Source organism: Lonchura striata, chromosome 2, assembly GCF_050655825.1.
Source record: "Lonchura striata isolate lonStrDom1 chromosome 2, ASM5065582v1, whole genome shotgun sequence".
Classification (NCBI taxonomy): domain Eukaryota; kingdom Metazoa; phylum Chordata; class Aves; order Passeriformes; family Estrildidae; genus Lonchura; species Lonchura striata.
Genome location: NC_140704.1, coordinates 41,907,464 through 41,934,074, shown reverse-complemented (window position 1 = coordinate 41,934,074; position 26,611 = coordinate 41,907,464). Strand labels below are relative to the sequence as shown.

The following is a 26,611-nucleotide window of genomic DNA, read 5'->3' as shown; positions in this document are numbered from 1 at the left end:
CAGCTGCCTTCTCCCACTGCCAGAGAGAGCTGGCCAGGCCAAGAACTTCTTCCTTCTAGGCTCCCTGGTGGAGCAGTGAGGAGGGAAAAGGCCTCTTAACAGGTCACTTCTTGTTCCCAGAGTCTTTGCAGAGAAGCGAAGATAGGAGACTCCAGCCAAGACAGGAGACTCCAACCTCTTGCATGTCTGTACACAAAAGCCTCAACCTGTAACCTGAGCCTGGAGGAATAGCATGCTGCAAGGTAGCAGAAGCTTCCTCTGAGTCCACCTTACAGCTTTCCCTACAGGAAACACAGTTATAACCACAATAAATACTCACATGAACCAGAAAGTTTGATTAGCACTCTGCCTGGCTGCTTGCTTGTTCATTCACTCTCGTAAAGGAGCACATTACCTTTGTATGTACTGTTCCTGACCGGTGTTGGTTTTAACATATAAAACCCTAAACACTTCAGGTCCAAATTAGTTCCAAGCATGTTTCCTGATAAGGACAATGCAGAAACAGCACTGCTTTTCCCTCTCAGCATTCAATTTATACCTTTGGAACTGATCTGTCTTGATCAGAGCAGCTGCAGGAGAGATCGGCACCTGATTGTGGGTCAGGATTAGTGCTGTATGTTACATGAAATCATCTGAGGGATCCTGCCACTGGCTGAGGTTCACGGTTTGCCAGCACTCAGGGAATTACACTGCATGGCCCTGAGGGAGAAGCGATCTGTCCACACTCCCCAGGGAATAATGATGAGGAGGCAGAAGGGGAGAGGCAGCGCTTGGATGCAGGCAGTATTGAGAAGTAGAAAGATGTATGTGACCTTCGCAAGCATTCAAAGAGATGGGAGACACTATTGTCCCTCTGAACACACTGCACAAGCACTTCACCCTTCCCAGCACAAGGTCAGCCACAGCAGTGCTGCAGCCTGTTAGGAAACACTCACAGCTCCCAGTTTGGGGGCTGGTAATGAATAGCTGAGGGTGCCAGGCTTCCCAGCTTCCGCCGCCAGATCTGGAGGGGAACAGCTGCCTGCGCCCAGAGTTTACACAGCTGTGGGGAAGCATTAGCAGCTGACAAGCCACTCTCCCTTAAGCATCAGTGTGCACCACCTCTCGCTGCTAGGGACACTCCCCCAGCCAAGTAAAAAGATCTTGCAGATGTGAATAAGAGAGGTAAGAGAGGTAACGAGAACTTCTGAGATACAGCCGAGTTAACTGTGCAGAGAGGATAAATGCACAAGCAGTGTCAGGAAACAGGCGGCTAATAACAAAAGTTTTGCAGTTATTAGACCATAATGTTGGCACCTGCTTTCTACCTCGAGCTGCTCAGACCTCAGTCAGGGCTCCACTGAGGTAATTTCTTGACCTGCAGAGCCTATTTGCAAGGTATGTTTATTTTGCCAAGCTTTTCCTGAAAGGGAAAAGTGATCTGATGGGACATTTTGTTGAAGGTGAGTTTGAGAATCTTCAAGGCTACTCCAGCATCAGTTTTCACTCCCAGTAGTGAAGTCACTTCTTGTGATTGAGACATGGATTTATACCATTCTTAATTGTACACATCACATTTGAAAGCTGTTTAGAACAGAATCAGAGTGAGAAGAACCAGACATTTGCATCTTCTGGCCTTGAGCCCATCCTTGGGGGGCAATAGTTGAGCTGTCATCATCAAAGATTAAAGCCAACACAGGTACTTAGCCTAACAAGAAATCTGATTGAACAGATGGTGAATAGGGAGAGATTTGAGAAGTCTGGAAGAGGAAACTGGCTTTAGAGATACAGTCATTGGGAGGTAAAAGTGCTAAAAGTCCTTGTGATGCTAAATCCCACTACATGGTTAGAAATAGATGCTTTTCAGTCAGAATTTCTGAAAAGATGAAAGAATGCACAGGGAAAAAAAGAAAAGAAATAAAGGTAATTAATTTAGTTTTGTCTCAGATGCATACTGTGCAGTAGGAAAGCTAGAGCAAAGCCTAAGCATAAAGGTGCTCTTGGAGACATTATAATAGAAGTGAAAAAACCCCAAACTTTCTATAGCGCATCAAAAAATAATATCTTTGCATCAGTTTCCTACAGAGCTTAATGCTGTAAACCAAGGCAGTAGGTGCTTGCTTATTTCTAGAAACAGAAGATTGATGCCTAAACCTGGTAGTGTCTCTAGGGTTAAAAGTAATGTCAGCTGCTTGAGTGCAAGATCCCTGCTTCCCAAAGACAGTCCTTGAAGACTGTACAGATGCAAAGATGCACACCAACAAATCTATAGATTTCTCTTGCACGTGTGCATAGAGGAGGCTCTCTCTGTTCTTTTCTGGATCCCATCACACCCCAACAAGCACATCTTTAAACTCAAGGTAACCCTGCTGTTGGGGAGATGGATGGGTGGAGGAGGGGGTGTCAAGAGCTTGAATTAATATGCTGAGCAAGCCAGTTTCCAATGATTTATACCATGGGGACAACACTTCTTTGCTCCCCAACCCTCTACCCTGATCAAGATCCAGCATACCCTACAGGAAGCTTGTACGAATGTGTCAGCAAGACATGCAGAAAGTTGAGCTTACTACTACTGTACTTACTAATGGATCCAATGACAGATATATGGTTGAGCAAGAGTCAGTGTGCAGGAGCAGGCATGGCAAATTTGGAATCTGAGGCAAATTTAGAAGTTTGTGCTTGCAAGAGGAAAAATGAGGGAAGGAGAAAAAAAACCAGCACAAATCAGAGCTAGAGTGGCTGAACTTAAGTGGCACAGTTGTCCATGGAGCACAGTTGTGGTGAAAACCTAAAAAAAGATGGATATTCCTCTGAGCATAATGAATAAGTCAATAACTGTGAGCTAAAGTCCAAGAACAAAACCTTCCTCTTTCATGTGTCTGGCACTATTTGATAAATGTGAAATCTCCGAAGACTACACCAGCATCAAGATTTTGCTAAAGACTTTCTTTGTGAGTAGACCTGTTGTAAGTGATGTTTTTGTACATTTATTTACTAGATGAATTCTTGAGCAGGAGAGGCAAAGATCCCAAGCAGGTTGTAATGCTGTGTCTTTTGTCTCTTTGTTAACAGATAAAAAAGGAAGGAGATTCTCAGGGGCAGCAGGACAGGGAGATTTTTAGATCTTGATAATCCTTAGGAAAGCCTGTGCAGAATTCGAAGTTATGAACCACTGTATTGGCTTTTTATGGCTGTGGTATAGCAATATTGGAGTTGGAAATGTTTTCTGGGTCCTTAGGTGCAAAACAGCAACAATGATAACAGGAGTTCAGATCCCTCTGTTTACCATTACCTGTTTACATTCAGGGACTTGCACCAGCTCCTCAGCTACTCCTGCTCACAAGACCTGCTGAGCTCTGAGCTCACAACACTGCCTTGGTGCTCAGCACAGCAGGACAAACCACATCAGGCTGCTGGACCACTTCACACAGGTGGCATAGGCGAGAGCTCTTTCTGTGAATGTTTGCCTCTAAAATTACAGTAAAATATCCCCAAACTCACAATTACTCTACCTGGTTCTATTTAACAAAGCTTTTAACCTCCAGACCCCTGGGTTTTCCAGCTGCATTGCTTTTGGCAGGAACACCATTCTGTTTGTCCTGTAATGCTGCTGGCAGAAGGCAGGAGGCTTTCCTTCAAAAAAACAGAGCTTCCAAGTGGAAAGCACATCCTGGTATTCTAAGCAGATGCCAGAGAATGACTCAGGTGCAGTCTTCTGCCCTAATGTCCTATTTTCCACTAAAATTTAAGGGAAAAAATAATTTAAAAAAAAATAATGCATCCTTTAGCTGCAGTGGCTGGGAAGTTAGTCAAGGACAGACAAAAGTTGCCAAATTTTTTCAACTAGGTAGAAGCTGGCCCAGATCTTCAGAGCTATTTAGATTTTTGTTACGTGTCTCTGAAGATCTGACCACTCATGCCTAGGTTTCAGCATTGTCAGAATGTTTTAATGGTTAATGTTTTAACACAGTTCTGACATGATCATGATACAATTATGATTTCAACACAGTTTAAAATATGGGCTTGCCTTTAGAACAGACCACATCATTTCAAATTCAGACCAGCAACAGTGTATGAATGGAGGACAAAAGAAAGATAAAAAAAGTGGGTTGAAAAAGACTGGAAAAAGGGGGATAAAATGCGAGAAACCTCAGCAGAATGACACAAAGGAGAACTAGCAGAATGCAGAGAAATGTCTCAGACGCTCACGTAAGCAGGGAGATTTAATTTATTTGGCACAGAGGGACAATAGCCCTGCTAACCAGGATAGCTATTGTTCTTTTGTTTTTAAAAAAAAAAAAAAACAAAACAAAACAAAAAGGGAAAACACGAAGCACTAGCTTCCCAGGGAAAAATCATAAAAATAGGTTCTCATCCTGCTGTCCAACAAGGAATGAGAAGCCTCTGCACTTCACCTATCACCCCCATGCTGTTACTCACTCACAGTGTTTGTCAGCTTAGAAAACAAATGAAATATATTGAGGCCTCTCTCTGAGGAGAGCTGAGGGTGTTTTTTATAGCAGAATAACTTAATGGAATCAAAAAGCATTGAGTCAATGCATTAAGCAGAAAAATACATGGTACTATCTGCTGTGTAGTTGAGCGCACAAGTGCTCCAGCAACCAGAGTTTCAGAAGGATTGTAATACCGGTGTGTTCCCTTTAGCTTTATTTCAGCATTTTTCATAGTGAAGACAGAAAGCCACCCATAATCGGAGGAAGCCTCAAAATGTCGCATTCCTTCAGTGGTGGAAGTGGAGAGAGAAGAAAAGAAGGACTTTGATTCAGCAAGACAGAGGTGCTCCAATACGAGGGTGACAGCTGGAGAATAAGGACCCTCTGTTCAGGGACAGTGAATTGCTTATAGCCTTTTACAAGCTCAGGGAGGGTGTAAGATGTAAACGAGCTTCAGGAGCCTTGGCACAAACACAGTGGATCCTGTCAGCAAAAAGGACCTTCCACAGCACATCGTGAGCCGGTTAAGGACCATTTGAAGCATCCATGTGCAGAATTGCCCCCTTCAGCCAGTTTGCTGGAAAGCAAACAGCTGTCACTGAGGGAAGCAGGGGTGTCAGATATGCCTGGGGACACGCATCTGGGAATTTCTGCCCAATTAAAATATTTCTGAACACAAAAGATGACAGTTTCCATTGAGGGGGCTGGTGCAAAGCGTTATCTGGGAAACCCAAACAGATCAACCATGTGCTTGTTGTTCAGGCAGGGAATTCCTGCTCTTTACAACTGACTCGCCAGGGAAAGGACAAGCTCTGCAACATCATAACTCTCTGCAGCAACCACAGGACAAATAAACAGAGCTGAGGCAAGGCTCAATGATTTTTTAACCTCTGGGTAGTCAAAGCTGTGGTGGATTTCGCCTGCATGCTCAAATGTGAACATACGGATGTGTAATGTAAAGAACACAGCTCCAGAGCCAAATCCTTTAGTGATACATAAGGCAAGTTCTCAGCAGAATATACTACTGAGGGGCATAGTAAATATTCATGCTTGTTTACAACTTAATGCACCTGTCTTGCCCCATGGACTTCATCAACAATTCCCATTGCCTGGTCTTGCATAAGGGTGTTAGCACTCCCGAGTTTCTCAGTTCTCTGAAGGGCTTTTGGAGATCCCCACAGGCATAGCTTGAGCTGTGTTTAGTACCTGCCAGCAGAAGACAAAAGACATTTTTAAGTAGACAATTTAAGTTAGTGTTATTTGTGCATCTAAGGCCTAAATAGCATTAGTTGTTTGTACATCTAAGGCTAAACAAACGAGAAACATAACTAAATATATTTTAATAACCAGTTTTCCTGTTCTGTGGTGGTTCTGAGAATGTATTATCATTACTGAACAGTAATTAATTTTGAGTTTATTTTGGTTATTTACAGATGCTTCCTTTCACTAACATCTGTATTTTCCCATTTTTATCCCTTTTCCTTTTTGTCTTTCCAATCTTTAAGCCAGTTCCACGTTTTAAAATTTCTCAGATCTACAGTTTCCTTGTTAAGAGCGCAATGCCATGCATCCTCTCTTGCTCCCGCAAGCCCCGCAAACCAAGAGGGTGGCCACTCAGTCGTGCTGCAGAGCCTAAACTTTCCACCCACACGTTGCTGGTGGCGGGGCATTTCATTAAAACCAAAATAATTGTTGCGGATTTTTATTTAAGCGCGGTCTCACAGCATCGCAAATGGCATCCCCGCTGATTTTCGCTAACTCCATCGCGTCACTTTGAAGGAGAGGAAGCGCCGGCCCCTGCCCAGCAGCCACCTCCCCCCCCCCCCCGAGCACGGCAGACCCGGCGGCAACCGCAAGAGCGCGGAGAGGAGCCCGTCACCCCTAGACTGGGCATCAGAAAACAATTTCTCGAGGGACTTAATGTTTAAAGCTGCATTAACGCCTCGGTGCTTTCAAAGAACGGCCCCGAAGCCCCCCGCTCTCCTCCCAAACCCAAAAAGGGCGCGAGGGTCTGGCGACCGCCCGAGCCGCGGCGCGTCAGACCCACGGTGGTAGGGGGGTCCCCGGCGCTGAAACCGGCGCTATCAAAAGATGTGGGGTGGGCGAAGGGGGCTGGATGCGGACGGATGGGGGCAGGTCGGGCCGGAGGAGGGCGAATGTTTCCTGCCCGCCGCCGCCGCCCCCCGGCCGCCCCCCGCAGCCGGGCGGAAGTCAGCCCGCGCCGTCGGAGCTTAAAAGGCTCCCGCACGCCGCGCCGCCCCAGTGCCGGCGGCCGCAGCGGGGCCGGAGCCAGCGCCGCCGCCAGCCCCGCGCCCCCCCCGGGGCCGCCCTCCGCACCCCGCCAGGCGGGGAAGGCGCCCGGCGCGATGGCTCTCCGCGGATCCCACGCCGCCCGGGACGGTGCTGCCGCATCAGTGAGTAATTCCTGCTAATTTACCCCCCGGGGCCGGTGGGCTCCGGCTCGGCAGATCGCGGGGGAGGCGGGCGTTTTGGTTTTCGCTGCTTTCCTCCCGCCGCCCCCCACGCCTCCTCTCGCCTCTTCTTCGCGTTTTATATTATTTTTGTTTTCTCAATAAAACACCACGCGAAGAGGCGAGATGACAAAGGAAATGTGATCCTAGGCGCTGCAGGGGCTCAGAGCGAGAGAGAACCGGAGAGGAGGAGGAGGGGGCGAGCGTAGCGCTCTCGGATAGCATTGCACAGCGGCTCCAATTTGTGCGAGCGAATATAATACACCCCCCATGAATAATTCAGGGCGGCCGGCGGGGACCTGCCGCTGCTCCTCTGCCCGGCCGCAGCAGCCTCTGCGAGCCGCGCCGAGCCCGCGGCACTGAGCGGCCGGCAGCAGCCGCCCGAGCCGCCGGGTACCGCGTGTGCCGGGGCTGCTGCGGGCTCGGCGCTGCCCTCCGCGGGAAGCCCCAAGTAAAGGAAGGCGTCCGGCGGGAGCCGGGACTCGGAGAGGCGAGAGAAGGGACTGCCCTTCTTGGCCGTCCTCGGAGCCCTTTTATTCTTCCCATCTCCTCCTCCGCGTCCCGCCAGCGTGAGTCTCTGCCGGTGGGGTGGGCACCAACGCCGCTCTCCATCCCCACCCCCCAGTCATGCGGTGGTGGAGCAGGCGTCGGCGGGGGAAGACTGGAGCCGGAGAAGTCTGCCTGGCCACTGTGTTTCAGTGCCTCTCTCTCTCCTAGAGCTGCTCTGGATTGCAAAAGTGGAGGGGGGAACTGAAACGAAATTTCCCCTTCCCCCCCGACAAGCACAGGTTTAAAGGAAAAGAGGAAAAAAACCAACGCCCCAAGAAGAAAGAGCGAAACTTGATTTAAGCCCCTGCTGCCCCCGCACCCGCCCGGCCGAGAGGGACTTGCACTGCCGCCCCGACCCGGTTCTGCGGCCGTGGGAACCGGAGCCAAGCACCGGCGGACAGAGTTCGGTCCCCGCTGGATGCGGCGGGGATCGGGCGGTCGGCGCCCATGCACTTTCTGTTGAGGAAGAGGACAAGTAACCAAACCACGTTGTCAAACTGCTGACCCGAGGGGGAGATGAGAAGACTGTGTGAGGTATTGACCGATCGGGGAATCAATACAATTTGTCTAATGCAACGGGGGATCGGGGGTTAAGTACATGAGAGGGAAGAGAGGATCCATTTACTAAGGGAGAACGGGACAGCTACACCTTGATACCAAAAATACTCCCCCCTCCCCGCAGCAGCGAGGTACGAGGAGAGGACCCAGCTCCCTGCAGACCGCCGGATCGATGACACCGTATTTGCAAAACCGGCCCATCGATCCCACTTGGCAAAACGACTGATCGATGCCAGCTTGCTTGTAAGCTGCTTGCAGAACTACCTTCTCCCCGCGCCTCTGCTTTTCCGCCCACGCTTTTCTTATTTTTTTTTCTTTTTTGAGGTAGGAGGGACACGTTTTTGCCCCCCATCGGGGAGTCAGGCCCATCTCAAATGGCTTCGTTTCCAGAGTCCGACTTCCAGATCTGCCCGCTGTGCAAGGAGATGTGCGGCTCGCCGGCTCCCCTCTCGTCCAACTCCTCCACCTCCTCGTCCTCCTCGCAGACCTCCAGTTCCTCCGGGGGCGGCGGCGGCTCCTCCTGCGGGGGCCCGCCGCGGCGGCTCCACGTCCTGCCCTGCCTGCACGCCTTCTGCCGCCAGTGCCTGGAGGCGCAGCGGCACCCCGGCGCGGGGGACGCGCTCAAGCTGCGCTGCCCCATCTGCGACCAGAAGGTGGTGATCTCGGAGCCCTCGGGCATGGACGCGCTGCCCTCCTCCAACTTCCTCCTCAGCAACCTGCTGGACGTCGTCGTCGTGGCGGCCGCCGCCGACGAGCAGAAGAACGGCCGCGCCGCCGGGGCCGGCCCCGCCGCGGGGTCGGGCGGGGGCGGCGGCGGCAACAACCGGCACCACGGCCGCCCGCCGCCGGGGCCGCCCCGCGCCGCCGGCTCCTCGCCCGCCGCCGCCGCCTCGGCCGCGCCCTCCTCGACGTCGTCGTCGTCCTCCTCCTCGGGCGGCGGCGGCGGCTCGGCGGCGCTCCTGCTGCGGCGGCCCCACAGCCGGCAGGGCGAGCCCCGCTGCAGCTCCTGCGACGAGGGCAACGCCGCCAGCTCCCGCTGCCTCGACTGCCAGGAGCACCTGTGCGACAACTGCGTGCGGGCGCACCAGCGCGTCCGCCTCACCAAGGACCACTTCATCGAGCGCTTCGCCGCCGGCCCCGCCGCCGCTGGCCCCGCCGCGCCGCTCGCCCTCAGCCCGCCCTACCCCGCCTCGCCATACAACATCCTCTCTGTCTTCCCCGACCGGGCCAGCTACTGCCAGCACCACGACGACGAGGTGAGCGCGGCGCGGGAGGGAGGGAAGGGGCGGCCGCGCTCCCGCCCCTGGCCGGCGCCAGAGGGCCCCGCCCGCATCGCTCGCGGCCGGGGGCGGCGGGGACCGGCCGCGGGGCCGCGGGGCAGCGCCGCTCCGGCCGCGGGCGATGCGGGCGGAGCCGCTGGCACACCGGGGAGGGCGTGCGGCGGGGCGGCGGCGGCCCGGGTGCGCCCCGCTGCCGCCGGGCGTTGCTCCGCGCCGCCGCCCGGGAGGAGGAGGAGGCGAGGCGGGGGACCCCTCCGCGAGGTGCGGGACCCCTCCGCGAGGTGCGGGACGTGCTGCCCTCGGAGGCCGCCGGCGGAGCCCCGGTCTGCCCGTGAAGGGTTTGCAGCGGGGGCAGTGGGCTGCTGCGGGCGCTGTGCTCCGCAGAAGCTCGTCGGGCGCGTACCGAGGGGTGGCGGGGCCGTGGAGATGCAGGAGAAAGGTTTGGGGCCCCCAGAGTCCCAATGCTAAGTTAAACTGGTTTGTAGCGTCTGTTTTGCACAGCCGTGTTCGGCGTGTGACTCACTGGACAAAGAAAAACGAATAAACAGGGAGGGAAGATAATTGTGCTGAGAAAAGGACACCCTTTTGATTAATTAATTCTAAATAAGTAAAAGGTAGTGAAAAAGTTAGCAGAGATACTCACGCTTGTATATGCCAGCTACATCTACTGCTTTTGGTCAATATCTTGTCTGCTTCTGTGGTGGCAAACATCTACTGATGCAAAAACAGAAACCTGCTTTATGTGGTGTTAATTTAAAACGCTTTGGCTTTGCAAATTTTGATTCTGGTGACCCTAAGTGTGGTATTGTAGATCTTAAAAGAGGCAGTGGCTTCTTCAAAATGTACTTGAAAGTGTCTTACGTTTCATTGGGCTAGTTTCTTACTGTGATAGTCTGAAACTTGATTTTTCGTTTGAAGCTGGAAAATAGCGATCTGCTGACTTTCCCCTTTTGCTTTGGAAGGGGGGGGGGGGGGGCGGGGGTCAACGCGGGGATTTTGCTGGAATTTTCCAGTAACCGGTGTTGGAGGTAGTTTCCTCTCAGGGTGAAATTGGACAACACAACAAGGGGCTTCAGGGGAAAACCTGCCTGAGGACAGGGGTGGTACAAGAGTTTCCTGTGGGATGCTTGCTTAACTGATACACGAAGACATTTAGCCTAGGGAAATGTGGTGATGCTTTTTCTTCAGTTTTCAGGGACACTTTTTCTATCTCCTAATGTTGCTGTAGCTATGAAATAATTCTAGAAAGGTCTGGCATTTTGGGTTTCTTAAAGTTACTAGTGGCAGAGGACACACTGTATGAATTCTGTGGAAAAAGAAGGACCTTAAAATAATATTTGGGAGGCATTAAATGTGATTAAAGACCAATCAAGTCTTTTAACAAAAAAAGGCAACCCAGAAACATGGCAGCTGGGCTGCTTACAGCTTTTTGTGGTATCAGTATCTCCCTAAGATTGGGCTTCCTAATGCACTTGTGTAATACTGAATGCTAGACTGAAATAAGGCATGATGTTTTTAAGGCACTAGGAAAAAACATCTTTCTGCATTCATTTTGGAGTATAACTTTGGTCTTATGGTACAGGCTAGAAAGCTTCTAGGTTTTTGTGTTCTTAGTAGGATGAAAGTTCTTTTTGAACTGTGTGAAACGAAACAATTGAGGGCTTTTGGCCATAGCATAGAATATCCAGCTCCTAATGCAATGTAGTCTGAATCACTTAGCAAAAAAGTAGCTGGGATAGGAGCTCCAAGGTATTTTGTGGACTTAAAAGCTTAAATTGCAAAGAGGACAAAGGTATTCCAGCCTTGCTTAAAGTGTACGGCTTTTCTAGAAGTAACTTCTGAAAAAGCTTAATTTATTTTACATAATTTTACTCTCAACAGTGCCCTCTGAAAAGAGTACACCTCTTAAAGGATTGGGTTTGGGTGTTCCTGGGTCCTGTAGACCTAGAAATTGTTTTAAAACAAGTAAGTATTTTCAAGCATTCAGCTCCTGTTGAAAAAGGCTTTTATTCTGCAAATTAATGATCTACTACTGTTCTTGATTAGTTTTGGTGGCTCCTTAATGCAGGTGTGCCTGATCAGCATTTTTGCAAGTATTTATTATTCACTCCAGAGGAATTGTTTGGAGGAGAGTGACTGTTGGGAACAGTTTGTCCTGTAAATCTTTATCACTTGGCTAAAAATATGGGTGAGGTGTACAACTTTTTTTTTTTTCTGAGAAAGGGTGGCTGCAAAACTGGGGGTTATTGCTTGTTTAGGAATGCTATTTACAGCCTCATAAAAGGAACTATAATAGAAAGGCAGCCTTCCAGGAGAGTACTTAGTGCATCACTTAGGCGCTTTGTGGGGCTAATAGTGTAAAAACAAACCTAAAATGCAAGACAGGAATGGTAGCCTGAAACCTTAATATTAGTATGTGAGAAGAACTGGTGAACAGGATATTCCCTCAGATTAATTTATGCAGGTAAGGTTTGGGCATAGGCAGATCTCATCTGCAAGCTGCTGGAGAGTAATTCTCTTAAATTTCTTATATTCTCTTAAATTTCAGAGTTCTCCTTCCCCAGGATCTATCCTCCTTACCCTGTTAAAAGGACTTTGACCCCATCCCTGAGGGTTTTCTGCACAGAAGTTGCTGGTGCCCTTATTTTGTGCCTTCTTGCGTAGAACATGATACTCCTGTCCCAGTATTGCTACTCATCTGTTATCTTTCATCCTGTTCTTGTCTGGTCTTTCCACCCCTCCTTCTGGGAATCACTGTCCATTCCCCATAATTTTCCCTCATTCCACCTCTGCTTTGAGACTCCCTCGAGTGAGAAGGCAAATAGCACCAGGGGTGATTACTTACAGGGAGTTCCCAGTTTCAAAACAAGAGTACACATACACATTTGCCAGACAAGATCAATGTAGTTGCTCATCCTCTAAATGCAGGTTTCAGCTCTTAACTGGGATATCTGGTGTGTAGTCTCTTTTTAGTGGAGGTAGTTCTGGTCTTGGTTGAGCTGTTGGCTCCTGTTGTGTGCTGTAAGTACATAATTCAGTCTCTGAAACAGAGAATATTGACTGTTACACTAGTGGCAAACATTAGGGAGTGGAATCCTGGGCACTGCTTTCATGTTTTCCTGGACACGGCTTTCACTGCTTGCAGAGACTACAGTGATGCATGAAAGTAGGTGAATAAAACTGTTGGGGTTGGGGCAGAAAGCAAAAGCGAATTATTTGTTATTGAGCTTCTGTTGAAATTGGTGGTTTACTACTGGGAACCTCACTGTCTGATGTAAAATGCTATCGTGGCAGCAGGGGAAATGCTTACTTTCAGATGTTTCAAAGCATTCTACAAAAGTAACCCTGATAATTTTATTTTGTCTGGCAGTGGTTTTTTGTGTGTACAGTACTATCAATGCTGCAGTAGCAACTAGGATGTTATTGTTTTTATAATAACTAGATGGAGAACTTGAAAAAGATTTTGCTTTAGTCTTACCTATAATTAAATCAAATATCCTCCCTGATATGTCAATGTGTTCTTGGACTGAAAGAGTACCTCTATTTTTCTTCTCTTGGAGGTATTAATAGGCTGTAAACTAAACCGTGATCTGAGAAAATGTTGAAACAGCTGTAGGACACTTGGCTTGTATTGATAAACTATCTAAATTCAAGTGAGTTTGCAGAAAGTGAAAAATGCCACAAGTTGAAACTAAATAATTGGGGTTTCATTTATGCCAGAGCTCAGCTCCTGTGTACTTGAATATAATTTCATGATAACAGTGGTGGATGGTCAAAACACTTTAACAGCAGACTTCTAACACTTTCTAGGGAAAGTGTGGAGTTGCCAAATTCAGTCAGCTTAATGGTGTGTGACCCTTCTAGTTGCTCTACAGATTCCATTTTAGAAATGGCTCACAGACTACCAAGGCGCATAAGACAAAACCCTGTAGCACCACAGCTCCCTCTGTTGCAAGAAAGAATTCTAAAGGCATTTCTCCCCTTGCCCTTAGACACACTGTTCTTTCTTGCATCATGTCTGTCTTTGGTCAGGTTCTTAACTGATCAGATTAATTTCCAAACTCTTAAGTTTTTTGCCATATCTGTGAGTTGCAATGGTTCATGAAGCTATTGGAGCATGTAGATAAGGCTCACTAAAATCAGATTGCTATGTTGAATTCTGGGGTTGCATATATACCTGGATTTTTTATTTTTTTAGATTACAATTAAAACATATTCCTTCCTACTGTTTTACAGGTTGTGAAAGATGCAATTTTTGAAGGATTGTACATGTATAGGTGAAAGCATTCAACTGCATAGCTGTCAGCTGAACTGAAAGCTACTTATCTGGTACCTTGGCTAAATTTGCTGATTGAATTTGTCATAGGCTGCTCTAATGTAGGGTGAAGTTGTGGTTTCACAATAGGGAGTAAGCTGTCTTAACATCTCATGGCTACTCAGAGAACAGGGGCTCTGTTCTCACCAGGCTTGGCTGTGTGCACTCAGGAGATGCTTCTGAGAGCCAATTTAACTCATTTAACATGACAAAAAACTTTTTTCCCCTTTGCTAGCAATGGTATAAGTTTAATTGCAAGCTGAACTGGTATGAGGGAAAGAAGGAATAGAGTGGTTGGACAGGAATGGTAGGTTAAATGTGGTTGCTTTTGTGTAATGGCCTTCCACATGGCCAAATGCTGAGCTTTTCTCTGTGGCGCTCCCAGTGCCATCCACCCACACGTCTCACCAAAGTAGTTGCCTGATGCAGTGGGAGTATGCCTGAGTTCCCAGTTCCAGTTCTGCATTTCTTGCTCAGGGGTTATTTATATGAAACTGCAGTGTGTGGTACAGGCTCTTGCTGTTTCTCTTTGTAATGACTAAGGGTTTTGCCACCTAACAAAAAGATTAAAAAATTTAGGAGTGTATCCAGAGGCAGTGGTTTTAAAATGGGACACTTTGTGTTGCTGGTGTTGTTACTGCTAGAGCTTCAGCTTTAGAGAAAAAATATGCTAGAGAAATTCATGCTTCCAGTGTATGTAGGAAACTGCATGTAGTTCTTTGTATTCATGCAGCCTTCATTTATCATAATTACTATGTCTTCTCTTCTGATATCAAACGCACATACAGGTGCCCATCAGTGCTTCAGATTAGGTTACTGACAGTTGTGTTTTCCTTTTTGACTTTCCTGATGAAGAAAGCAGGGTAGTGAGTTATTTTGTTCATATGTGATATATGGAATGTGGATTTAACATCCTTAGGATGATAAGGGGTTGGAATAATCTTTTTTTTATCCCAATATTTTTAAACTTACATATACTGTTCAGCTATCATGTGTTAAACCTCTGGGATTACTCTGCTTTACCTTCCCTTTAGATGCCTCTTTCCCATCACATCTTTAGATCCTGGCTCTTCCCTGCATTCAGAAGTCATTTTATTTAACTCCTTCTCTCTAGTAAGAGAATTAAAACTTTTGTGTTTTGAAACAGCTTTTATACCATACTGGAGAATCCAAACCCCCCCTGCTTTGCAGTTGACTGGTGTTGAAATCTGCTCACCATTTTAGGGTAAATACAGCAAAGTTGTCAGGTCTTTCTCTTAGTGATAATATGGTTGTTACACTACTGGCTTAATTAAACACGACTTTAGACAATTTTCAGTGAGTAAAATTTGGAAGAAGCAGAAATGCCTTGGATGTTCCAGCAACTTTCATAGACTGTTTTTACTTAGAGCCTGTCTTTGAAAACGCAGGAGTATTGTTGTGTGTAAGAGTATTAATGCTTGCAGGTTGCAGCATTGACCTCTGAGATTGTACTGACATACAACTGGAGATAGGCATACAATAAACAGGCATGAAACTAGACCGCTGTATACCCATAATTTTTTTAAATTACAGTTTTGTTAGAACTGATGCCTTGAAGTCTATCTTGTAACTGGAAGAGAAGGTCTAGCAGAATATTTGCTTCAATTTAGTGATGAAATCTTTCATAATGTGTAGCAGATTCTCCTTTCAGCTAAATCTTCAGAGTGTGTAAACATGCTTGGTAGACCATGCTTCCTTAAAGGAAAACTACTTAGTTCCTCTGTTTTAAAGTCAAGGTGGCATCATTCCTCTTTCAATACTATCTTGACCCAGTGTCTTCCTAGTTTTCCTCCCATATTCCCTTCCTTCCTGCAAAGTTGTTGGTGTCTTTCCATCAGGAAAAGAAAGAATCATGATGTGTTGAGAGCACAGATCTTAAGCTGCACAAACAATGCACTGAATGCAAGACTAATGTTACCACAGATAACATATCACAGAAGGGGTTTACTGTCTTCAGCTGTAATCCACTTTCAGTAGATCAGTTACAAATAAAGTCTTGGATCAGTTATGTAGTACATAATTTTTACTAATGCTTTTAACCTATCATTCAAAGTCTTTAAAAAAGTGTAGAAATACTGGATGGGACTGGCTACTGCTTGGCAATCCAAATATTGGTTAATGTAATGAATGGATGTCCCTCATCCCAAAATATATCCAGCATATTGACTTTGTTTCAGCTGTTTTCTTTGGGTTCAGCTTTAGCCCCTTCCATGGCTTGTTTTCTCCTTTCCCTGGCTGTGCTTGAAGAAGGGCTCTGTGGGTGGGATGGGTTTGGTCCTCCTAACAAATTAAGCTTGTGCATCTGAATCAAGTTACAGAAATGGAACAAAACACATGTTAAGGAATTGGAGCAATGTCTGTCAACTTCTACCTTGAGTACAAAAACTTCTTTACTATGTAATCTCACCTCAGATGTTATTTTATTCCTCCTTGCTCTATCATCCTAAAGAAAAATTGCATGTGGCTAAGACAGTAGTGTGCTTCTTTTCTAAAGTTCTTTTGATTCTCAGCTACTTGTTTCTTCTTCTGCTATCAGCCTCAACAAAATAAATTCTTTTCAGTTATAGAATTTAGTATAGCTGCTAATCTTTTTAAGCAACTAAAAATGTTGGCCAGGTTTAAAAGCTCTAGCTGTATAGCATAGTATGAAAAGGAATAAAACCCAGTACCCACAGATGAGGCTCATGACTATATATTCTGTGTTGTTCAGGCATCTTGGATATGTGTGCAATATTGACAGAAGAATTAATTCATAGTTATGTGTTCAGCTCTAAGAAATAAGAGCTCCATTCCTGTTATTTCACTTGAGTGTGTAGCATGCATTGCTAAAACCCCAGATGGTGAACTTGCTGGCTAGGATGATGACTAGTTAGCAGTTTCCTTCATATGTGGTTGAAATATTTTTGAAGTGACTAAGACTTGGACTGGAAACTTCAAATACTTATTGTTTTATAATTCTGTATGCCTCTGTACTGGTGCTGACTGGGAGAAAATGGATTACCTCCCAGCAGTAGGGAGGCGACTTGAGGCAAGCTCTAAACTTGCTGGACTGGCAGTGGGTGAGAATCACTTTTCAGAGTTGGGTACTTAAAATTCTGGGGATTGTGAGATATGCCTTGAATGCTACAGAGAAAACCTCAACTGAAGAAACATGTGAATTGTCTTTAAACTAATTTCAGAAGTAGACAAATGAACCCAACCAAAGGCGACTGCTGTCAGCTCAGTAGCTATGTTTTACTCCTGTTTGTTACTACAGTATTCTCTCCTAAGAGCACACAAGCAATCACCAAGGCTGCTCTTTTATACCAATGCTTTCCAGGGATGTGAGAACAGCAAATGCTCACCCTTTAATCTGTGTTGTGGGGGAGAATGATGCTTTAGTGAGCCAAAGGTAATAGCTAAACTTGTGTTGCATCATTTTTGCTCTAATGTTGCTTGGTCTCCATGCATAACCAAAATATTTAAAGGTGTTTTGTGAAGTTTGCTAAACCCTATCTTTTTCAGTTGGTTGCTTGTATTACATGCCCCTCCCAATATATTTTGTGGATAGCCAATGTTGTTATAAAATACCATCTACTGTAAATATTTCCTTTTGCTAGGCAAGGTATTGTGAATGTACAGAACTATCAAATGCTGTGTTTGGCTGGATTAAAAGGCTGGCAAGGACCTGAAATTCAGCAATCAAGCTTCAGTGTGATTCTTGGATGGTAGTGCTAGAGCTTGTTGCTGTAACTTCCCCATTTCCCATGTTGTCTTGGGTTTTGTGGATTCTGTTTGGATGTCTAGGTACTTGCTGCCCAGAGTGGCTGACATATGCTAAAAAAACCTAATGTACAGTCTTTTGTTTAGCTGCTCTTGGTTAACAAAAGGCAAACTATTATTTGGGGTAAAATGTAGCTATGAAATATCAAATCTTCCCTTTTTCCCTCCCCCTTCACTTAAGTGGCTCTTTTTATGCAGCTATTCACACTGTCAGGCAGCTAAGTGTACAAATAAAAATCTAGCCTTAAATATTGGGTGTGAGCAAAGCTTGAAAACTGCATTACGGATGCCCTTAAGCTTCATAATCCAACCTAGTGCTGGATCAGGGACTAGAGAAATGCTGCTGTCTTGTGTCAGGGTTGGTAGTGTGGCGCACCAGTGAGCGAGTCAGCATGGGTTGCCTGACAAGGTTACTATTGCTGAGGTTCTCTTGCTGCTGCTGTGTTCTGCTGTGCTTTGGAAGTCAACTTTATAGTTCCAAGATGTTTTAGTAAGTGCATGTATATGTGAGGCAGAGTGGGTCTGTTACTTTGAGGAAGAACTTTCTCAGAGCATAGCAAGAAGGAGCAGCATGCCTCCAAGCCTTCCTTTTTTTTTTTTCCCCCCCTTTAAAAGCAGTGCTGCTAAAGGGTTAAATTCCAGCCCCCTGCAGCACACCCCGCCCCCACCGCTATATATGGTATGCCCAAAGGCACTGGAGATTTAATACATTGAAGTTGGAGCGTGAAGGGGGTCTGCAGCCTGCTAGACAAAGTCACTCAAATTTCAAGAATACTTGATCCATACAAGGATGTTACTTGAGAAAGGCATGGCTTCTCTGTTAAGAAATTGGCTGCCGAATGAGCCGGCTGAGTGTCCCAAACATGGCTTTTGTGGCTAGATGAACAGATTGGAAACCAGATTTTCTTAAATCAATGGCTGACTGATCAGCAAGCTAGCTAAAGTTGCTGTGAGACCCAAACAATCCCCCTTCAGAGAAGGGGTTATTTGTAGGGGAAAATGAAAATTGTTTCTCCCACTGAAGTGCTTGCAAGTTGTAGACACTATTGTGCAGATAATGATACAATAGAATTCAGCTGAATTGACTGAATACTAGACTGAAATAATGGAAAATAATTTCCCCTGGCTAGTTACTTTAGGAGTACCTACAGTGTTGCAGTTATGTCCCAACAGGATGTATTTGGTGTCAACTTCTCTTAAAGGCTTTTAAATGAATGTGAAAATATTGGATGGGAAGAAAGGAGGGACAGTTTATGGAAGAAGAAAAAAGAATTATCATAATGAAGAAACTGCTACTGGAAAGATCAGGCAGTGGTCTGGAGTGGATTCTACCCTAAAGAAAGAAATAACAAGCAACAATAACAAAACATTAGGGAATTGGAAAGGATGAAGTACAAAAGAATTCCTAAAACACTGAGGTCCCAGTCTTTCCAGTGCTGCTCTTGTATGTACTAAAATTGTAATGGGGGTAAGATTTAATATTCTCCTTGCTTCTTCCTCTTGTACTTAATAGTTGTCAGTGAGGGAGCAGATGTAATAATGCCTGCCTCTCCCAGTATAATGGAAACAGTGATAAGGTTAGAATTAAGAATTGGATTAGAGTTCTAAATGGTGGCTGTTGACAGTTCCAAAATGTAACTACATGCCCTCTCTTACCATGAAGGTGATGTTTTCTTTCTCTGTTCCAGACAGCATGTATTTTAATTTACAATATTCCATGGTAGCTCCTGCACTCTTCTTGCATTACTAATTTTTTCAAGGGTTCTGAGCCTGTTTCTAGATAATTAATGCATGGCCCCTGAGCTTTCTGTTGCTGAAGCATGGCTCCCTTACTTGAATTACCCAGTGTGGTGATTGGTGGGATGGCTCATAAGGAGGTCCGTAGTGGGCAGTCCAAGCAGGCTGGGCTGAGTGGAAACACGCCTGAAGTCTTGAGCTGACTTTCACTGTGTAGCTGGCAATTTGCTGGAAGGCTGTCCACTCCAAACCTCTAGCCACTCCTGAGAGCGATTCCCAGTGCTTTCTCCATTTGTATGCACTTCCCAATACATACAAATTTGATAAACTTCCTGAGTTTTAGACAATTGTGACTTGTCAAAACAAACACAATTTCATGTTCATGTTATTGCTTTTCTGGCAAAGGTGGAATTATCCCACCTTTGCATCTTGTCAAAAGTAGTTCATTACATGCCTCTGAATCTGAACTGTTCCTCAGGAACAGTTGTGTCAAGTCAGCCTAATTTCTTTGTCTCTTACCAAAACAAGTAGAAAGCCTCTAAGGCAATGTTCTGCTGAACCTGATGGGGTACATGTGGGCCCCTCATTCCAAGTGGTATTCTTCAGATATTTCCAGGGAGCAGTTGTACACCCTGATGATGTTACATATGGGTGCATGGTTAGTGCATGTTGGTACATTGTGGTAACAGTTGGAAATTCTTTATGATATAGGAAGCCAGGTCTTCTAGAGAACCACTAGAGAGATTTTTGCAGGAAGTTCTGAAGCACTGCAGTTGCAATTAATATAATGTGTGCATTTCATTTCCCCTTATAGGAGGCTTTGGCATTGACTTGGAATATAGGTAAGGTCAGCATGTCTGCAAAGACCGGAGTAGTTGGATTCTGTGGCTGGCCACTTGAGCTTGTAGTGGCATAGTTGGGCTTGGCTCAGATCCAGAGGCTCTTCTTTCACTGGATCACCTCCTTGCCAGTCCTTTAATTTCTTTTCCTATGCCTCTGAGCCAGTGAAGGGAGTTCAAGTAGTACGTGATTACTGATAGTCTTTACTAGTGCTCCTATCTTGGTCTCTTGGCAACAATGCCAAAAAACTTTATACACTGTGAAAACAAATAGGAAAACCATAATTTAAAAGTGCAGGCATTAACTAATATAAGCTTAGTTTCACAAACTGCAATTAAAAAAAACCACACAACTTGAGCTGTTTTTTAAGTTAATAGTTTCATTTTCATATATCAGTTCTTAGATGCAAGCAATTAACTTATAGTTTTCTTCAGAGAGTACCATAATTTTTATAGTTGTTGAAGTTATTTAGGGTGTTAAACTACTTAGTTTTAAGTGGTTTCCAATTTGCTTGTCTAGTTGCAGAAGCTTTGTGAGGAGTTACTCAGCTGCCTCACTTGGCCACCAGTTTCTTAGAGTAAGTCATGCCTTTCAATTAACATCCTTGTAAATACAATTCATAGCATTTTTATTCTGATACCACTTCTGACACCTGTTCTTAATGCCAGCCTGTGCCATTCAGCAGAGAACAGGGGCTGCTAAGGAGCTTCAGTTGATGGAACTCCACAATGGTGTGGACTGAAGACATATTGAAGGTCCCTTTCTCTTGTCCAAACCTGTTCGTCTCATTTCCTTCACCAGCTCTGCCTTAAACTTAGAGAAGGAAACTGAATAACACAGATGCTTTGAAAATTTTTTGTGACAGCCATAGTTGTACATTTCATTATAAATCATTCTTGTGACTAGGCATCTCACTTTTAAAATGTTGTGGTTTTTGGTAGTGCAAGTCACTGTGTAAACATGGAACAAGTGTTCATTCCTCTCAGCTGTTCAGTAATACACTTTTTTCATTGCAATTCATTTGTCTTCATTATATATTGTCAATGTATGCATGTAAACATCATTTTATATAGTATTTATGAGGGTTTGGCTACCTTAATAACACCAACTTATTTTCTCCTAAATGAAAGATAAATCTTGACAGTTAATCAATCTAGGAATAATGTATTGAACCAGTACCCTGTCAGAACTGCTGTTTTGTCTTCTCCAGTGTTCAATACAGCTGTTTCAGGAAAAAGGAAAGCTGTTGAGTATGTATTTTAGAGTAACTTGTCTACAATGTGTCCTTAAATTTTTAAATTATCATGGGGAAGCCTTGATGGTGTCCTATCTTGTGTTATTTTAATGTTAATTCTCTAATGTAAGCAACAGAAAAAAATCATGGACTCAACTGAAAATACCATATAATGCATGAAATTCAATATGATCTTGTCTACAGAAGAACACAATATTTTCATTAATGTGGTTGGTGTTTTAATTTTAAATTAATTTTAACACCATCCCAGGAGGAAACATAAAAGGAAACACTTTTCATCAACTAGGGGATAGACTGTAAAGAGGAAGTGTTGCATATCAAAACAAAGACCAAAATAAAAAAATAGAACAGTATACCTCCCAGCGGAGATTACTGTATCCTATCCAAATGTGCTGCCAGCAGGTGAGAGACTCACTGACATGGAATGCTGTCTTGGAAATTTTGTTTCATCCAGTTATTCCTCAGCATATGAGAACACAGCATTAACCTCATTGCAGAATTTAGGTACGTGTGTATATGACTTCTCTAGGGATGAAAATCAGACAAACTATTTGGGATAATGATAACTTCCCTAATTATAATTCTATCCTAATTTTCAGCTTTTTGCAGTTTATTCTTCCCCTTGAGAACAATTTTCTCATTATATGTAGTGGTGTATGATTTTTGGTCCAAAGCTTCCTGGTATGAATGTTTTTCAATAAGGTGTGCATAAGTGTTATCCACCTGTGTCAGTGAATTCAGATTTTGGATGTAGATGGGCAGTTTTCCATTGGGCTCCCCTGGCAGAGGTACTTTGACAGGCAGCTATGTAGTCCCTTGCTGAAGGAGGGATGTAGTAAGGGGAAATAATCTAAGGTGACTGACACAGCTCCAAATCTAGTAACTTCTTTTGGATGTACATATTCTAATAAAGTAGCACAAGTTTTTTGTGCAGCATGATATGAAATGATATAAAATGCTACACATACTATCTAAGAAAGGAAACCCCTCTTCAGAAACCCCTGTCTAGCCTGGGAGAACTGTTGCTAGTCCGTTCACTGGGAACAAATGGCTGTTGTTGGAATCTACTTACCTAGATCAGTATGAGTCAGAATATCATGGTGTGTCAGTTGTTTTTCCCCATTTCATGTATCTGTTTTTCTCCAGGCAGGGGTGACATTCCTGTCAAATGTGAATGCCATCACTCTTTTTCTGCTATAGCTAGGTGGAAATGCTTTCAGAATGAAAGATATTTGTAAATCAAAGTTTAAACAAATAAAAAGAAACAAAGCCACCAACCAAAACAAATTCTCAAAACACCCAGCTCTCATGTGGTCAAAGAAGCCACTTCTTGGAGTAAGCTTACTTGTTTCGAGTTACGGAGGGAAACCATTCCTCGAGTGCTTTTGTTAAATAAAGCTGTTGCCATGAATTAAGCAATGCTGCCCTGGAATGTTTCTGATCATGGTCTTGCAGAACTTGTGACCTTTGCACTGAACATGTGAACTGAAACTTCATCTTCCAGTGTTCAATAACCATGTTAAAAATTCAGAGGTGAGGCAGTCTTGGGATTTCCTTAGGCTAGCTTAAATGCCAAGTGAAATTTAAGTACGAATTTATAGAGTTACTCTTCCCCCCCCTCCTTTTTTTTTTTTTTTTGTGCTAAGGTACAACTTTTTTTATAAATCTGAAAATTCTTTATCAATTACAAAGACCTCCTTGGTTGCATAGACAATGTCTTAAAATGCCTTCATTTATAGAAGCCTAGTAAAGTATTAAAGTATTGGCACCTTCTTGTCTAAATGCATTCAATTACTCTAATTAGGATGTTTGTTGTAGTATACTACTACTGCTTCTTAAGGCAATTGCTTTGGCCAGGAGCTGATTGTAGTGCCTGCAGAGGATGTTCAGTTTTAACTGGGTTGCAGCCAAAAGGGGGAGAGAAGCAGTTTAGAAACTCTGCCTCTTGCAGTCCAGCACTTTGATGCCACTGGCCTTCCTACCCAAAGAGAATGCTATTAATAATTAGTCTTTTTCCTGTTTACCAGATAGGAACACTGCCGCCTCTTGGCTACTCACCATCCTGACCTCTCTGAGTTTTTTGCTTGTGATGTGCTCCTGAATAATTAAGTGATGGTGTAGTGAAAGCCTTAACATACCATTTTGTAGACTTGAGCTTTTGTATGGATATCCTAATAATTGTGGATTCTACCCTGGAACAAAAAGATGGAGTATTGGTCAAGTGACTTTCAACTCTGACCCATTGCAGTATATATCCCTTAAAAAATGTACTAAGATGGCTTTCTGCACTCACTAGATTAGCTGACCACACAATTTGGCAACAGTGCTGACATCTAAAAGTAATGCCTGTCATGAAAGGGATTCAGCTTTTATGCCATTAAGAGGGAATTAACAAAGTATTTTCTACTGATTTTTATTTGGTTTTGGTCAAAGCTATGTTGATGAAATGGTGAATTCTACAGTTGGGGAAGAAAGGCTGTGATGGGTTCTGACCATGTTTCTAATATCAGTTTTAGTGAAGCTGGCTTGAGAAGTAGTTTAAAGTATTGCAGCTTCAGGATTCCCAATATTGTGGGGGGTTATAATAGCTGTTAATTCCAGAACACTTCCCAGTCAGAAAGGAAGTTATGCTTCTACCCAAAAGCTTTTTCTTGCTGTAAGCAGCTTTGTCTTTTTTCTGTAAACGTACAGTGTTTTGCTGGGCACATGTTTGTCTGGTGTGCAGTGAACTTAATTCTCGAGAACATGAACAGAAGGATGACTTCTTCAGCCCAGTTAACCCACCACAAACAAAATTAACCTTAAGGAACACCCCCAGTGCTGGCTTTTTCTCTAACAAGCCAGTCCAATGAGTGCTGGGAAGAACTCCTACTTAATTAGGTGTGCCCATGTGAGAGAGAAGTCTGACATGCCACTTCTCAGAGGACTTTTCCCATAGAAAATTCTGGTGCAAAGCAGTGACACCCATAGCCCAAAGGGCTGTAACACCAGCTAGTGCAATCCCTACCTTAAGCACCGAGTTTTAGTGAAATGTAGAAACTTGAGAGAGAGAGACAAGGTTCTTAGAGAACATGAAAAGACTTCAGTGGTTGAGTGGGATTGTCAGGATGCTAACAACATCCTGGCTCCTATATTAGCAACTGGAATTCATTTCTTGATGTGTAATTTAAGCTCCATAATGGTAAAAGAGGATCTGCGTTTCCAGCATCTGTTCATAAGTTACCTCTCAAAACCCTTTCTCAAAGGTGGTCTCTTTCTACACCCCCTGCCCCAGCCCCTTCAGGTGTGGGGGTGGGAGGTCATGGTGGGAAAGCAGCTTTGTGCTGTTGCATCCCTGTTTTAATCACATCTCAAAAATGAGGCAGGTGTAAATCTAATTTCCTGTAAAGGCACTTTGAAATATAACTTCTGAGATGGTGGTTTGGAGTCTCTTGTGGGAGAGACTTTTATAGACGAACCGGAGTGACTGGCTTGAGAAGGAGAGTAAGGGAGAGCCTGGCTTCCTCATCAGTAGGAGAGGAGGGGGGCCTGGGGTGCCAGTGGCTCTTATTCATATAAGTAAATTACTTATTTCATACAAGTAAATTACTTATTAAGAAAAAATACACAAACTCTTGTATTACTGCAGTACAAACTAGAAAATAAGCTGCAGAGCTTTAAAGATCTTCTGTAGCCTTAGCAAATAAGGCTTCACTGTGTAGGTTATATGCTTCCTTCTTGCAGATCTTAGTGAAGTATTAGAAAAGGATGAAAGTTACTATACAAGCTTTTTAAGCCTTCTTGCCTGGTTTCGTTAATCAAGATTTAGAACTGTTGAAATTTCATTATTGGATTTAAATGAGAAGTAATTTGGTAGTCTAGAAGTTACTAAAGTATTTTTGTTTAGAAGAAAACCCTCTGTCTTGTGTTTAGTTTTGATGGCATATAGATTAAAGATGTATTTTGCTGGTGCTGTGGCATTAATGAAAATACTATTTAGTGCCTATTTTTCAGCATCCTTATTAGTGCAGAGTCAGTTGCATTGTGTAAGCAGTAGTGATGGATTTTTAAAATGGAGGCTTGCTGAAGGGAGGAAGGATTGGCAACTATATGATGTATCTAAAAATTACTGGAAAACAGTAATTTTCAGAAGTGCTTCTGTAGTGACAGATTCATTAGAATAAAATGTTAACTGAATAGTTTTGACTAATTTGATAAAGGGGAACAGATAATGGAAATTTCAGGATTGCTTCCAGCTATTATGATGGCTAAGTATTTTGAACTTAGAACAAAAAAAAAGGAACAAAAACCTACCTTAAGGATTTTTTTCAGCCTTTTTGACAAAGCTTAAGTGTTTTTAACATCTCAAAACATGTTTGACCTCCCCACCCTTAAGCCATTTTGACACTCTTTACCATTGCATTTCAACAGGAAAGAAAGATCCTTTTTATAGCCAAATGGCTTCCTCCTTCTCTTCTGCCTCTTTTCCCCTCCATCCCCCACCCCAGAGAGCTTTTCTAGTGCTCAGGCTTCAGCTGCTGCCTGGATACTGACTACATCTGTCTTGTTTAGATGGTCCTAAGAAAAAACAGCATTGAATGTGACCGGAGGGCCAACAACAAGATATGTTTCTTTTCAAATTTGAAAGGAAGCCCTGCACTTGCTTCTGCCTGTTTCTCTAAACTGTTTTTAAATCAATCATGGCTCTTGATGGTAAATGCTTTCAATTCCCTCCCTCCCTGAAATGGTCAAAATCTGAAACATTGGAAAAAAGTCTAATGAGTTAAATATGGTGGTGTTCACAAGCCTGTTTCCCCTCATACATCTTCCAATTTGATGAAATAAACTCTTTATGGGCTCTTGCTTTGAGACAGCCATTGGGAAAAGTTTCAGGGAGGATAGTGTGACTCTAGGTGGAATTTGGAGGCTTGCGAGTCCATAAATACTTACACTGAATGCAGACTGGGCTTTTGTACTTGTGTTAGCAGGGACAGCATTAAAAACTGATTTTGGACCTAAGCAGCACTTGGTGTTTTGTGTTGAAAAAGATGGTGACTGTCAGGAAAAGAGTAATTATGTGGGGCAGATGGAGGACTGAGTAGTTCCTATTTTGGGGGGAATCATCTGATCCTTTTATAGTGCAGGATTAGGGCTGGAATAGTGACAGTCTCTGCCAGTCAAGATTGGAGTTAACAAAAATGTGAGGTGATGGTTCTGTTTTTAATAGATTCATCAGCTGGGTAGGGGGAAGCCGTGCAACTTGATCCTGTTCATAAAGTTCAGCCATAGCTAAAATGGATTTGCCCTTGTGACAATATGTTGTTACACATAAAATAGGAGGAGACTATTAATGCATTAGAACATGCTGATGTTTTTGCATCACAACCTCTGTATCTCTGGCTGGAGGTGCT

At 44.3% G+C, this 26,611-nt stretch overlaps 1 protein-coding gene across 3 annotated transcripts in view; it reads left to right on the top strand.

Moving 5' to 3' along the window:
- Positions 1-7,849: 7,849 nt before the first annotated feature.
- Positions 7,850-26,611, top strand: part of TRIM71 (tripartite motif containing 71) — a 54,215-nt gene continuing 35,453 nt past the window's right edge. The window contains exons 1-3 of one of the 3 annotated variants that reach the window (XM_085573240.1): positions 7,850-7,987; positions 8,136-8,254; positions 8,340-9,267. In XM_085573240.1, coding sequence (XP_085429366.1) covers positions 8,241-8,254; positions 8,340-9,267 — 942 coding nt within the window. In that variant the 5' untranslated portion in view covers positions 7,850-7,987; positions 8,136-8,240. Of the gene's footprint in view, positions 7,988-8,099; positions 8,255-8,335; positions 9,268-26,611 lie in introns of those variants that run through there. The other 2 variants (XM_085573241.1, XM_021525912.4) reach the window with 2 other exon arrangements.